This window comes from Ranitomeya imitator, chromosome 3 (genome assembly GCF_032444005.1).
Source record: "Ranitomeya imitator isolate aRanImi1 chromosome 3, aRanImi1.pri, whole genome shotgun sequence".
Lineage (NCBI taxonomy): Eukaryota > Metazoa > Chordata > Amphibia > Anura > Dendrobatidae > Ranitomeya > Ranitomeya imitator.
The window spans coordinates 183961956-183978382 of record NC_091284.1 but is presented as its reverse complement, the minus strand read 5'-3'; the positions used below and the strand labels follow the sequence as shown (position 1 = coordinate 183978382).

At 41.8% G+C, this 16427-nt stretch overlaps 1 protein-coding gene across 1 annotated transcript in view; it reads right to left on the bottom strand.

The window, feature by feature from the left end:
* NME7 (NME/NM23 family member 7) overlaps positions 1-16427 on the bottom strand; it is a 373917-nt gene that overhangs the window by 159401 nt on the left and 198089 nt on the right. Inside the window, exon 10 of the mRNA XM_069761686.1 lies at positions 11854-11955. Within this exon, the coding sequence (XP_069617787.1) occupies positions 11854-11955 (102 nt within the window). The remainder of the gene's footprint in view (positions 1-11853; positions 11956-16427) is intronic.

Below are 16427 nucleotides of genomic sequence, written 5' to 3'. Positions count from 1 at the left end.
CAAATGAAGCTGAAAATTTGAAGCCTCTGTCACTCCAGCTCTATTCCCTGCCCAACACAACCTCCTCCTGTTTCACTGACTGTTTCTGTGCCTGAATACACACATCATATAAAGTATGTCAGTCAAAGAGAAGGAGGCAGAGCTGGGTAAGGGATAGATCTACAGCCTCATTTGCAAATCAATTAAAATGGTGATTTCTTATAACAGAGGAATGGACTGTCTGATTACCATTAAGAACAGGCCCCTGATACACTCTGTAATGTATAAGAATTAGATCTGTCTCTTTAAGAAAGCGAGGGCGGGAGTTGAGAGTAGTTTCAGTTTCAGTTCTGGCCTGAGGAGGAAAATGTTATGCTGCTGTTATGCTGTGTGCTGGAGGAAATGAGAAGAATAAACTACAGTTAAAGCTTACTCTCTATTAACCCTGCTGTTCTGTTGGTCAAAAATGACCGACTTTGAACTTCAATATTCTTTAAAATATTCAAGATGTGGCTCTGAAACCCGTGGCCGACCGACCCATCCTCATTTAAGTCAATCAACCACAAGTTTCAGAACCGCATCTTGAACACCCCAAAAAATACCAAAGTTCAAAATAGGTCTCCCCAGACCGAACAGAACAGCAGGGTTAAATTCCTTACACCGTGTGGACATTACAACTGGCGACGAGGATCGGATAGAATCACCTGCTTCTGTGAGTACTGACCCCTGCTTTACTGCTTCACACGCCAGCGCCACTGAGAGACTCCATCATGGCTGAATACTTGCACATGTTCCCACAGTTTGATATGACTGATGTCACTAATCTCTCTCATAACTGGAGAAAATGGTTACATCGATTTGAGAATTTCCTGGAAGCAATAGATATAAAAGAGGAGAACAGAAAAAAAGCCGTGTTCCTGCATTGTGCGGGCACAGGAGTCTATGACATATACAGCAGATTACCAGCAGCGGTGACAGACACGTACAGCAAATGCTCCAAAGCTCTCACTGACTACTTCAACCCTAAACAAAACATCAGATATGAAAGATACAAGTTCAGGATTGCTAAGCAGCTTCCAGAAGAATCCATAGACACCTATGTCACCCGGCTAAAAGGACTAGCACATGGGTGTGCATTTACTGACGTAGATGATGAAATCCTAACTCAAGTAATTGTCACCTGCCCGTCTAATACCATAAGGCGTAAAGCTCTGCAGCAGGATCTCTCTCTGCATGATTTACTCAAGATGGCCCGTGCTATAGAGATAGCAGATCATCAGGCAAGTGCAATGGAGAGTGGGGATAATTTACATGTGCATAATCTCAAACATAACAGTGCACAAGGCAAGCAGGCCCCGCAACAGAAGAAATGTTATAGATGTGGACAAGATTTCCCTCACCACATGAACAAATGTCCAGCTATAGGACAAACTTGCAGTAAATGTGGAAAAGGGAACCATTTTGCAGTTGTCTGCAAATCAGCGCCCAACAAGTCTCCTCTGTCAATGACAAAGCCTGCAAATATAAAAATGGTAAATCAGGATATAGGAGAAGTGTCTGTGGCTGAGAACTATGTGTTCACGACGTCTGCCACTGGCTCAGTGCAGTCTCCATGTATTACACTCACCATCTGCAACACGGATATCACCTTTACAATAGATACAGGAGCTTCGGTGGATATCATAGACAGCAATACTTATGAACAGTTGAAAACAAAGCCAGTCTTACAGCAAGTGCATACTAAAATCTTTCCATATGGATCTAAAACACCTCTAGTAACAATGGGACAATTTGATGCTGAACTTAGCTATAAAGAAAATAGGCAGAAAACCACTTTTCACACTTTACAAGGATCAGGAGGCTGTCTTCTCAGCTATCACACTGCCTTGAAGCTAGGACTCATCCAGATTGTTCATACCATAACCGACCCTGCGGACCTGGATGTACAAGCCATGGTGAATAGTTTTCCCTCCCTATTTAGTGGATTAGGAAAATTAAAGGACTCTCAAGTGCATCTTCATGTGGATGACAGTGTCCGTCCAGTAGCCCAGGCTCACAGTGTATTCCATTTCACCTGAGAAAGAAGGTAGAAAAGGAACTCCAATTACTCATGGATGATGATGTCATTGAAACTGTTTCTGGTCCCACTCCATGGGTCTCTCCACTTGTGGTAGTTCCAAAACCAAAGACTCCAGAGCAGGTAAGACTGTGTGTTGACATGCGCCTGCCCAACACTGCTATTCAAAGGGAAAGACACATCTCACCCACAATTGATGACATTATTAATTTATTAAATGGAGCAACTGTTTTTTCAAAGCTCGACCTCAATAAGGGCTATCATCAATTAGAATTGAGTCCAGAATCCAGATACTTAACAACATTTTCCACCCATGTGGGTCTCAGAAGATACAAAAGATTGACGTTTGGGGTCTGCTCAGCAGCAGAAATTTTTCAAGATACGATAAGGAGCGTCATTCAACATATTCCAAATGCCTTTAATTACAGTGATGACATACTGGTTTTTGGGAAAACTCAAGCTGAACATAATCGTGCTCTATATGCTATCTTTGAATGTCTGCTCTCTGCTGGACTCACTTTAAACAAAGAAAAATGCGAATTTGATAAAAATTCATTGGAGTTTTATGGTCACATTTTCTCGGCGGAAGGAGTACGACCTGATCCCAAGAAAGTGGAATCCATCAGAGCAGCTTCAATTCCACAGGAAGCCAGTGAAGTGCGCTCTTTTCTTGGAATGGCAAGTTACTGTGCTAGATATATTCCAAATTTTTCGACAATCAGCACTCCATTAAGGGAACTTACGAAACAAAATTGTGTTTTTCAATGGTCCCAAGACTGTCAGGCCTCTTTTGAAACAATCAAAAAGGAACTCTGCTCAACAACCACCATGGCCTATTTTGATCCAGCTCTTCGAACCGAACTGATTGTGGATGCTAGTCCCGTGGGACTGGGTGCAATTTTAGCACAATACAAGGATGACAATCAAAGTCCCCACATCATTTCTTATGCAAGTAAAAGCTTAACAAGCACTGAAAGAAAGCTTGGCAGTCGTCTGGGGATGTGAACACTTTCACTTATTTCTCTATGGCGCTCCCTTCACCATTGTCACAGATCATCAAGCTCTCCTTACAATTTTTGGAAATCCCCGAGCTAAAATGCCAGCACGGATTGAACGATGGGGTCTACGTCTACAGGACTATAATTACAAAATTGTTCACAAACCTGGAAAATACAGCAATCCGGCTGATTATCTCTCAAGACATCCCACGAATGATGATTTACCTGTGCATTCCTCCATTGAAGAATACATCCACTTTGTTGCAGCTCACGCCGTGCCAAAAGCACTTTCTGTTGATCAGTTTGTGAATACGACAACAAGTGACAAGACACTCTGTGCCTTAATACAAATTATTCAAAATAGAAGGTGGCATGAAATTCAAAAGAAAAAATTTCCTGAAGATGGGATTGATCTGAAAGAGTTAAAACTATTTTCTAATGTACGTGAGGAATTATCAGTCACTGAAGATCAACTCATCCTTCGTGGTACCAAACTGGTTGTACCTAAGGCCTTGCGCAACCTCGTCATACAGATAGCACACGAAGGTCATCTAGGAATTGTTGGCACAAAAAAGTTACTCAGAGAAAAAGTGTGGTTCCCAAATATGGATAAATTGGTGGAAGAGAAGATTGGACATTGCTCCACTTGTCAATTAATTACTCCATCATCAACTCTAGAGCCATTACAAATGTCTCCGTTACCCACTGCTGTATGGGAGGAAGTGGCAGTCGACATATATGGACCATTACCAAATGGCCAATACATTCTAGTAACAATTGATGAATATTCTAGATACCCTGTCATTTCATTCATCTCTTCAACGTCTGCTAATAGTGTCATACCAGAACTGGACGACATATTCTCTGCATATGGTATTCCAAGAGTGGTCAAAACAGATAATGGACCTCCATTCAATGGACATGTGTTTGCACAGTTTTCTGAATACTTGGGGTTCGGCCACAGAAAAATCACACCTTGCTGGCCGCAAGCTAATGGAATCGTAGAACGTTTCATGCGCACCATGGGGAAACGAATCAAGGCAGCTAGCCTGGAGCACACCCCACTTAAACAGTCACTATACAAATTCCTGCGCAATTACCGCAACACGCCACATTCCACCACTAATGCTGCGCCATCTCATCTAATGTTCAGCAGAACTCTTCGTACACGGATCCCTGATGTGACCAGTCATCCCTTACCAAATGACTCTTCAGTGCGATCAACGGATTTCTTTAACAAGCAAGCCATGAAACATTATGCAGACAGAAGGCGACGGGCACAGCCATGTGCCATCAAAAGAGGTGATATGGTTGTTGTGCGTCAAAAATCAACCAACAAAACCTCAGCTGTATATAGTCCTGCAAAATATAATGTTACTGAGAGAAAAGGCAGTATGGTCACGGCTGAGCGAGACGGACACTCCATCACTCGAAATTCCTCACATTTTAAAATCATACCGCAGAACAATGGTAATGAACTCCCACCAGTGGAAGATTTGATACCCGACGGTGGAGAGGACCAACAAGAGGTGACTGATCCGTCAGCACTGGACACCGCCAATGAACGCAGACATTACCCTACACGGGAAAGAAGGGCTCCATCGAGACTTATTGAAGAGATATAGTTTAAAAAAAAAGGGGAATAAGACAATACAGACATATGGTTTTTCTTGGACATTTTTGTGTTGTTACATTGTCAATATTTGTTTTAGGTTGCTAATATATGTATATATAAAAAAAAAAAAAAAAAAAAAAAGGGGGATGATGTAATGTATAAGAATTAGATCTGTCTCTTTAAGAAAGCGAGGGCGGGAGTTGAGAGTAGTTTCAGTTTCAGTTCTGGCCTGAGGAGGAAAATGTTATGCTGCTGTTATGCTGTGTGCTGGAGGAAATGAGAAGAATAAACTACAGTTAAAGCTTACTCTCTATTAAATTCCTTACACCGTGTGGACATTACACACTCCATGGTCAATGGAGAATTCCCACTCACTTGTATGGTAATTTTGACCACAGCTTCACTATCAGCAGTGCCAATCGGGAACAACTTTATAAGATAGATGCAGATACCATTGGTGGGATTTTCATTGACAACACATTTATAGTGCATCCTACGACTATGCCATAAATGTATGAAATGGAATAGTCATTAATACGGTGCCTTGAAAAGGTGTTCATACTCAGTGAACTTTTCCACATTTTTATGCTACACTCACAAACTTAAATGTATTTTATTGAGATTTTATGTGACATACCAACACAAAGTAGAAAGTATTTGTGAAGTGTAAAGGAAGCGATGCATGGTTTTTTAAATATTGTAAGAATATAAATCTGAAAATGGTGACATACATTTGTATTAATCCCCACAGAATGATGCTGCCACCACCATGTTTGACGGTGGAGATGATGTTTTCAGGGTTATGCGCAGTGTTAATTTCCTGCCACACATAGCGTTTTGCATATAGCCCAAAAAGATCTACTTTGGGCTCATCTGACCAGAGCATCTTCTTTTTCATGCTAGCAGTGTCTCCTACATTTCTTTTTGAAAACTGCAACTGAGGCTTCTTATGGCTTGCTTTAAAAAAATGGCTTTCTTCTTGACAATCTTCAATAAATATATGACAAATAGTTGTCCTGTGGACAGATACTAAAACCTGAACTGTGGATCTCTAAAGCTCCACCAGAGTGACCATGCGCCTCTTGGTTGCTTCTCTAATTAGTGCTCTCCTTGTTTGGGATGTCAGTTTAGGTGGATGGTTGTGTATTCGTAGGTTTTCAGTTGTGCCACACTCCTTCCATTTTTGGATGATGGATTGAACAGTTCAGAGCTTGGACTATTTTTTTTTTCTTAGAACCTAACCCTGATTTACCTTTCTCTACAGCTTTATCCATAACCTGTCTGATGTGTTGGTTTTCATGATAGGTTGATCCCTAATGTTCTCAATGAAACCTCTGAAGCCTTCACAGAACAGCTGTAGTTATACAGAGAATAACTTACACACAGGTAGACTCAATTTACTAAATATATTACTTCTGGAGGCAATTGGTCACTCAGGATGTTATTTAGTGGTATCAGACTACAGGGGGCTGAAAACAAACGCACTTCACAATTTTCAGATTTATATTTTTAAAATAGTTAGAAATGAATACTTTCTCAACGCACTATATGATAACTTATAAATAGGATAGCCTGTAAGATTCTACATATGCTTTATATGTAATCTGATTCTGCTCTTCTATCTGGTAGTTGCCTTTTGCGAACATACCAAATGTATTCTAGAAAGACAGAATAAAGTAATGATGCAAATTCAAACTGCACAAAATTATATATTTTTATGAAGGTTTTGTTATCTTCATTTAGGGCTCTTTTCCACTTGCGAGAAAAACGGACAAGTGCAATCCGATAAAAAAATCGGATTGCACTTGGACCAATGTTATTCAATGGGTGACATCTCATCTGCGATTTTTTTCTCAGCTGAAATTAGACTGAGAAAAAAAATCGCAGCATGCTGCGTATTGCTGCGATTCTCGGACGAGACTCACCAATGTAAGTCAATGGGTGCGAGAAAAAAATTACACAGCACTCTGACCATGCGAGTGCTGTCTGATTTTTATGCACCGGTGTCCTTTGAAAAGCCGGCAATTCATCGCGGTGTACAGTAAAATAACACTGACAGGTTAGAATAGAATAGATATATACACATAGAATAGGTATATATATGTCAGTGAGACACCTATATATATAAATATATATATATATATATATATATATATATATATATATATATATATATATATATATATATATATACTAGATTGTGGCCCGATTCTAACGCATCGGGTATTCTAGAATATGCATGTCCCCGTAGTATATGGACAATGATGATTCCAGAATTCGCAGCAGACTGTGCCCGTCACTGATTGGTCGAGGCAACCTTTATGACATCATCATCGCCATGGCAACAATTATGACATCTACGTCGATACTGTGCCCGTTGCTGATTGGTCGAGGCGAATTCGCGGCAGACTGTGCCCGTCACTGATTGGTCGAGGCAACCTTTATGACATCATTGTCGCCATGCTGTGCCCGTCTCTGATCGAGGCCGCCAATAACACATCGGGTATTCTAGAATATGCATGTCCCCGTAGTATATGGACAATGATGATTCCAGAATTCGCGGCAGACTGTGCCCGTCGCTGATTGGTCGAGGCAACCTTTATGACATCATCGTCGCCATGGCAACCATTATGACATCTACGTCGATACTGTGCCCGTCGCTGATTGGTCGAGGCCTGGAGGCCTCGACCAATCAGACGCGGGATGTCTACGTCCTTTATGACATCATCGTCGCTGTGCCCGTCGCTGATTGGTCGAGGCCTGGCAGCCTCGACCAATCAGAGACGCGGGATTTCTACGTCGATACTGTGCCCGTCGCTGATTGGTCGAGGCCTGGCGGCCTCGACCAATCAGAGACGCGGGATTTCCAGGACAGACAGACAGAAAGACAGACAGACAGACGGAAAAACCCTTAGACAATTATATATATAGATGTACCTATTCTATGTGCATATATCTATTCTATCTTTCCTATTCTAATCTGTCAGTGTGATTTTACAGTACACAGCACTGATTTGCCGGCTTTTCAAAAGACACCGGTGCGTAAAAATCGGACAGCAATACGGATGTCATACAGATGTTGCGATAAAAAAAAAAAAAAAAAACCGCATGACAATCGCATGATTTTCCTCCGTTTTTTCGGTCCGTAAATCGGACCTTTTTTTTTTCTCAAGTGGAAAAGAGCCCTAATGGATCAAATTGCAAAGTGCTTGCAGAAACAAACAACTTTTCAATTCACTTCTTATTAAAAATCCTCTCCATTCTCAAGAACGGATGATTTTTTAATTGTATTGTGTACAGTTTGCTTCCCAGGTCACCGGCCACCCTGCACTTTCAGAGTAGCAGCCAGGTATTTAGGTAACGTTTACGGGCTTTATGATTTAGAGCCTCCAAGCTTCACTCTGAAGTTGGCCGGATCGCTGGTTCCAGTCAGGTTCACTCTCTCTGTGCTTCCCCTATGCTGAAGAGGCAAAGCATGAAATGGAGCTCAGACTGGTGGTGCGACCATGCCACTGGTCCAAACTGTCCTTCTTCAGGAAACACTGTCCTTGGTAACTAGGAAGCCATGAGGCAGAGGACAGCTGAACTCCTGAAGAAAGAAGATGATACAAACCTTGAATACTAATTGACCACCTATGCTTCCGTTACTGTTTCTGCTACCCATGTATTGAGATTTTATTTAATCTACTGTCTGCCCTTTACTCATGTCCACACCGACAGTAAAGTGCATTTTTCCCTCTTAGTTCTATGAGTGTATAATTCCAGAGATTATTGACCAGACTTTCACTTTTACAGCTTTCAGAGACACTTTGCTTATATAAATATTGCCGTTTATTATGCTTCTATATTCAGATATGAGAGTATATTGCATTCTACCCACCAAGCACTTTACCGCTATCATTTACAGAAATGCGGTCTATTGAGGTCGTAAGTTGTATCTGTAGTAACATTATACCCTGTCAAACTATCTGATCCATCTACACGGATCCATTTGTCTGATTTCTGTTAACTAGACCATCATCTTATTTTTAGAAAGTCATTAGCTCTAGCACCTGCCGCCATAACTTGGCACCATTTTCTATTTGTTAATGGGATTTAAAGCAAGTCTGTCAGCCCAAACTGACAATGTAAACTAACCACAAAGACGTGTTTAGGCTTAGAAAAATTGCACCTTAGTGTTGTAATAACTAGCGAGTAATGTCTGCAGAGAAATCTCAGCAACACAGCGCTGTCCGTCACCAGTGAGGGAGGCAGGGCATGCAAGACCAATGGCTACAAGGATGCCCCGAGCCTCTTGGCCAAACCCAGGGTACACAAGCAGCCTAATTAGCATATATGATTAAACTTCAGTTTCCACAGAATGGAGGCAGCGGTTAGAACACTAAAGGTGACATTTTTTAGAGATGTAAGTTTATACTGTCAGTTTGGGCTGAGAGACTCCCTTAATGCTGTGGGTTTTCCATTTTCAGACTGACTAGCCAGTATTGAGACAAATACTATTCTCATTAGTTACTCACCAGTCGCAGCTTCACCATCAGGTTCTCTTTCTTCCATCCCTGGCAGCGGTCTCACTCAACTGCGATACTGCAAACACCTCTGATGTATTTCTTAGGCCTTTTGAGGGCCAGGTCAGGCATGCAGCATGCTTATCTATCTACCACATGGCTGTACTTTGTGTACAGCAGGACTGTCCAGTTCAGCTTCTTGTTGGGCTATCACACATACTGTATTTCCCAAAGTTTGCCTCCTAACAAACTCCATCCTGCTGTTCTAAAGGATCCTGTCCACACAGTTCAAGGTCTTGTCCTGCACACTAAGCTCAATTGTTCCAAGTCCAACCTGTATGTTGCATACTCAGCTTTGCTGTTCCAAGGTGCCTGTCCACATACCCAACACTGCTGTTCCAAGAAGCCTGTCGCATAATTCGCTCTACTGTTTCAAGGTACTTGAAACCCAGGAGAACTAAGAGTCCAAAAAAAAGCCAAAGGATAAATAATCTCATGTAACTTTATTAGGAATTAAACCTAGCACAAATACAAAAGTATTACCATATAATAGTCAATTAAAACCATGTGAATGATCCGTGGATACAAAAAGTGACCCGAGAACAAAGACCAGGACAGTATTAAACATGCCAGATGTAGATACATATTACCAAATAGAAGATCAGTATGCCGCCAACATATCAATAAGGCTGTCCTAAGTATGTGGCGATACAGTTAAACAATATAAGTTGCATCAATAGTGCCAGTGATATCGCCACATGCCTATATGCAAAACAATGTGCAGAGTAACATGGGATAAAAGTTAATTACCCATTAGTGTGACAGGTCCCGTCCAGATCTCGGTCAGCTACCCCAACGCCTGTTTCGCGTAAAATTAATCCCGCTTCCTCAGGGGGTAGCAGTCCGAGTCCGGCACCTCCCATCTTCATTCGATAACGTCCTCTTCTTTTCTTCCTGCCGCGGCTCCTGCGCAGGCGTACTTTGTCTGCCCTGTTGAGGGCAGAGCAAAGTACTGCAGTGTGCAGGCGCCAGGAAAGGTCAGAGAGACCCGGCACCAGCGCACTGCAGTACTTTGCCCTGCCCGCAACAGGGCAGACAAAGTACGCCTGCGCCGGAGCTGCAATGTGAAGACAAGAAGAGGACGTAATCGCATGAAGATGTGAGGCACCGGACACGGACCGTGATGCCCATCGGACCGGACCGCAGAGGGACCGCCCCTGGGTGAGTATAATCGAACTTGTTTTTCTTATCTTTCAGGTTACATCGGGGGCTTATCCACAGCATTACAGAATGCTCCAGACAAGCCCCTGATGCCGGTGGCCTTGGCTTCTAGGCGAATTTTGGGGTGACAGATTCCCTTTAATTGTAGGGGGACCCAAGCCATTTTTTTTGTTGTCCCTCTATTTTAATAGCCAGTAAAGGCTAAATATACAGCTGCGGGCTGATATTCATAGCCTGGGAAACTCCATGGGTATTAACCCCTTCCCAGGCTAGCAATATTGGCCCACGGCCATCGGCTTTCCATCTCTGGTGCAGAAAATTGCACGGGAGCCCACGCCATTTTTTTTTTTAATTAAAAAAATATTGCGTGCAGATTTTGTGTGTGTGTCTTTAACTATATATGTACAATTTTATCTATCTATCTATCTATCTATCTGTGTGTAAACACTATTTTTCCATGGAGTATGTAAAATAAGAGGTTGGACACAGAAATTACATCATAATTTTTTTAATATTAGATCTTTATTTAGGTTACAAAAATGAATACAAATCCGCATTAAAAAAGGCATAAAAAATGTGTGGATTTTTACCTGCGTTTTCTGCCAAGAGGTGCAGATTTTGTGCAGAAAATTCTGCAGGCAAATATGCAACATGTGCACATATCCTGACGAGCAAAAGGGTAACAATGTTTGGAACTTGTGACTTTCAGGCTCCATATCTTACCATATTTATAACTAATCATAGTCTAAATGGTTGCAAGTCAATTTTATGTACAAAATAACAAAGATGATTGTCTATAAAATTACGATAGTTTCACATTCTAAGCAGTAGAGGATGGTGGGATATGGGGCCTGAAAGTCAAAAGTTCTAAACATTGCTACCCTTCACGTGGCATGAACTATTTTGGATATTTAATTCTTGGAAGGTGAGCGGGAAAAAGGTTTCCTTTTTTTCCAACTCCATTGTACCTCGCTGTACCAACACCCCAGGTCCATGCTGAGATCTTCCAGAACTGTGGCTCATAGAGTTCAACTTAACATTCCTTTTACTTACGAATAAAAGAGATTAATACTTTGCATATTTCAACATCTATTCAACCTCCCCTTAAAAAAAAGTCCAATTTCCAATGCAAATTTTAGCAGTTGTCTGAAAGCGGTTTTGCTGTGTAAAGAAACCATATCTTAGGTTCTTATAACTATGATAAGTGCCGGGAATGGGAAAGGTATATGACATATATAGAAATCCTTTAGGCTACATTCCCACAATGAGTGGGTTTTTGATATTGCAGTTATTCTGCACCATTTCTGCAACCATTATGTAAAATAGGTTACTTGCACTTTTTCTAAAACATGCAACATTAAAAAAAAAAAAACAAGAAAAACAAAACTCATCGTGGGAACATGGTCTTATACACCTATGATGTGCATCATGTAATCCTCAAACATGTGATTTACTTACGGGATCTGCAGGCCCACAAAACTCTCTAAATGACTTTGGGGCATCAGGTGCTTGTATTTCCATTGCTAAACAAGGACCAGAGCAAAGTTCAACCACCATTTCCTGTGGAAAAGCAAATTATTTCCAGTTACTTGGTAACACATACATCTGAATATATAATGGAAATAAAAATAAAACAAGCGATCACCTGATAATTTAAGGCAGCGCTTATGTTTTTTATATATCTGATCGCTTTTACTAACACATTACTGTACAGAACAGACTGCCTAGACCTGGAAGGGCCCCATTGTACGGGAATGTGGCATGGATGTTTCCTATGTTCAGTGCCTCTTTATGACAATGTACTCTGTTCGTCCATGCCTCATTCATTTTCTCATATTTACATTGTAATGAAACAGAATAGATTGATTTCCAAGACAAGAAGAAAACATTCTGCAGAAACAACGTCAATCAAATCTGTTCTGCCAATACTAAAATGTTGGAGTTTTTTTTATAAAGCACATCCTGAAAACATTATAATGTAAGCAGCATTGCCCCTCATGACACAATATTTTAAGGTGAACATGTCATCAGAAAATTACCTGCTTTTGTACCTTTTAAAAAATAAGAGATTTTAGGGGAATCTGTCAGGAGGATTTCACACCCACAGCTATTTATATTGTACGTGCATGTAGCTCTATTATTCACAAGTCCTGCAACGCCTTTACACGGCCAGTCCATTCCTGCATTCCTGAGAATTCAGTGTTTGAATTGATAAGACATGATAGAACTGAAGCCTCTGTCACTCCAGCTCTATTCCCCACCCAGTGTCACCTCCTCCTGCTTAACTGATGACTTCTTTGCCTTAAGTCTCGCAGCATAGGGACTATCAGTCAAGCAAGGAGAGGTGGTACTGGGTGGGAAATAGAGCTGGAGTGACAGAAGCTTCAGATTTATCATGTCATATCAATTCAAAGGCTGATTCTCAGTAACAGAGGAACAGACTGTCTAAGTAAAGGTATTATATGTGTTGCGGGTATACAGCAATCCTTCATGGAGGGAGTGCTAGGGAAGGATTCCACTCCATTAAGCCAATTATTTAATATCCGCCACTCCAGCAGAAGGATATATGTGCAGAATTTTATTGTGAGAAAATCCAAAAAGGTACAATAGTAAAGTATTTTTTTTCACCAAAACATGGACCTTTATCAGACATGGACTGCCATACAGTACAGTGAATAAGTACGGCTAGCAATAGAGAAGGAACTTCTCTGTAATCTTCAGCAATATATGTCTGACCAAGGTCCGTGTTTGGTACAGAAACATTACTACCGTCCCTTTTGGATTGCCTCACAATAAAATGGATCCTTCTACTGGAGTACCAAGTAACTTTACATACTCATGTAAAGGTATTGCTGGTCTTCTCTTTGGAAGAGCTACATGCACATATACAGTAAATAATTTAGATGTGAAACCCCCTTTAAATATAGTGATTTAAGAATTTCTCATTATAATGTTTTTTTTTTCACCTTCCATGTCACCCAAAAAATATTTCTGTTCTGTAGAGATTATTTTGCAAGAGTGAAACCTCCAGATTTAAGATTTATTTTTAAAGGGGTTGTCTTGTATCATTAAGAGAGTATATAATATTGAGATTCTGTCTGATCCTAGGAAATGTATATTAATGTTAATAGAGGATGGCATGGATATACTATATCAGGTTAGGAAACATATTGCATCCAAATGGATTAATCCCTCACCCCCATTAATCAGAGAATTTAAAAATAGAATAATAACATTGGACTGGAAAAAAGGTATATACAAAAGATGTAATACACTGAACAAATTTGAGAGAATATGGGGTCCATGGTTGGATACTCCTACTCTGCCATTATTGGATACTCCTAGTCTGCCATTATTGGATACTCCTAGTCTGCCATTATTGGATACTCCTAGTCTGCCATTATTGGATACTCCTAGTCTGCCATTATTGGATACTCCTAGTCTGCCATTATTGGATACTCCTAGTCTGCCATTGTGGGATACTCCTAGTCTGCCATTGTTGGATACTCCTAGTCTGCCATTGTTGGATACTCCTAGTCTGCCATTGTTGGATACTCCTAGTCTGCCATTGTTGGATACTCCTAGTCTGCCATTGTTGGATACTCCTAGTCTGCCATTGTTGGATACTCCTAGTCTGCCATTATTGGATACTCCTAGTTTGCCATTGTGGGATACTCCTAGTCTGCCATTGTGGGATACTCCTAGTCTGCCATTGTGGGATACTCCTAGTCTGCCATTGTTGGATACTCCTGGTCTGCCATTATTGGATACTCCTAGTCTGCAATTGAGAGAGTTGATATTGGAGCAACAGTTTGATTTATTTGGGAATCTCTTACATGATTCTAATGTGACACCTTGATATTTTATAAATATTTACTATGCCTTTTAAAATGTTTTATTATTTGACCTATTTTTATTATTTATTTACGGTATATTACAATATTTCAGCCTTTTAAATAGGTCAACTAATAACTATTATTATTTGACCTATTTAAAAGAATGAAATGCATAATGAAACAAAACTGTTATATAAAGGATTTTAAGGTCACCGAATATGGAATAACAGTATGCTGGTTAACTATTCACATTTTTTTCTGGATGGGCTTTGTTGAGGAAGGGTGACAAGCTGCACTATAAAACAGTAAGACGAGCCTTACAGAAAATGACCCCGGGGATGATGTTGAAGCCTTTTTGACTGTGTTTGAGCAGGTAGAGGAGAGTGAGAGGCTACCACCAGAACAGTGGGCAGAGGTGCCGGCCCCCTATTTGACCGGTGAACCCCAAAAAGCATATTACGACTTAGCCCTCCAGGATGCCAAAGAGTATGGAAAATTAAAAACTGGAATTCTGGCACGCCTGGGAGTGACAATGTCTGTAAGGGCTCTGCGAGTCCACCGCTGAGCGTATGCTGGCGACAAACCCCCACATTTTGTTGCACCTGGTTCAAAAGTGGCTGCAGCCGGAGACTAACACTCCAACCGAAATGGTTGAGTGTGTGGTGATGGACAGGTTTGTCCACTCCTTTCCCAGGCCAATACAGACCTGGGTTGCCCATGGCGACCCCAGGAATGCAGGTGACTTGGTCTGCCTGGTTGAGAGATTCCAGGTGGTGGAGAAATCCTTCAGGAAACCAGGCGTCACTACTTCCCCGTACTGGGATACCGAAAAAGGGGGTGGGCTCACCACAGAAGGTGGCTAGACCCACAACGGGCGGTATCCCAATCCTGCTGAAGCGTCCCTAAGGCTGTGCTGGGATGATCCCCAGTAGTGTGCCGTGTCCGTCAATGGGGTAATGGTTCTGGGACTGTTGGACTCTGGAAGTCTAATGACCGTAATCAGACTGCACTGCCCCACCAATTAATCCCTCATAAGTTTGTTGGCGTCCGCTGCATACATAAAGACACCAAGGACTACCCTGTAGCCCGCGTAACCATGGGAACAGATTGTGGTGATAGAGCCCATGAGGTTGGGGTAGTAAAGGACTTAATCTATCCTGTCATCCTTGGGCAGGATTTTGCGGTTTTAGAACTTGTGGTAAAAGGGAGATGTATAGAGTGTCCCGGTCAAAAGCCAGGCCCCTCTGAAGGTGACTCCGTCAAAATCAGAAGTGAAGGAGTTTCCCCTACACGTCCTTGCTGGAGAGGAGGACGAAACGGTAACAAAGGCGTTTCAAGAACTCAAGCGGGCTCCGTGTAGGCATCCGGTCTTGGTCGCATCAGACTTTAAGAAGGAGTTCGTGTTACAGACCGATGCTTCAGAAGCTGGATTAGGAGCGGTGCTCTCACAGGAAATAAACGGAGAAGAGCATCCCATCCTGTATCTGAGCCGAAAACTCTGTTCTTGAGAGAAGAAATATGGAATTGTGGAGAAGGAGTGTTTGACCATAAAGTGTCCATAGATACACTAAGGCACTACTTTCTGGGCCGTAGATTCAAATTAGTGTCTGACCATGCCCCACTGAGATGGTTAAGTGAGAAAAAGGGTCAGAACGCCAAGTTGACTAGGTGGTTATTAGCTCTTCAGGACTTCTCGTTTCATGTCGAACACAGGCCAGGGAAGTTACATGGCAATGCGGATGCCCTCTCCCAAATTCCCTGTCTAGTGTCTGATGGTGCCAAAACCCCCGGCTTTGGGCAGAGAGGGAAAATATGTGACAGTCACTGGCTTTGTGGAGGAAGGGAGGTACGTGTCACTGCGCATGCAGCAGTCAGTGATGTGAAACCGGAATGTTTTTGTGTTTCCAGCACACTAGGTGCTGAGAGGCTGGTACAGAGTTTAATGCATCGGTTTTTTGTGAGCACCCGCTGTGCGGGTGGGAGGGTGCTCACCGTACCCCTTTTCCCTGCAGGTGTATGAGGACCTGCAATGATCTCATGATTTATACATGATATATTCCTGGACCTGTAGTATATGTTGTATGTTGGGAGAGAGGTGGAACTCCCACGTGGCTCCCATAGGAGCTAGGGACGCTGTGTGCGCTACCTGCAGTGAAGCATGTAGGACAAGGACTCTGAGAGACTTTGTTTATGTTT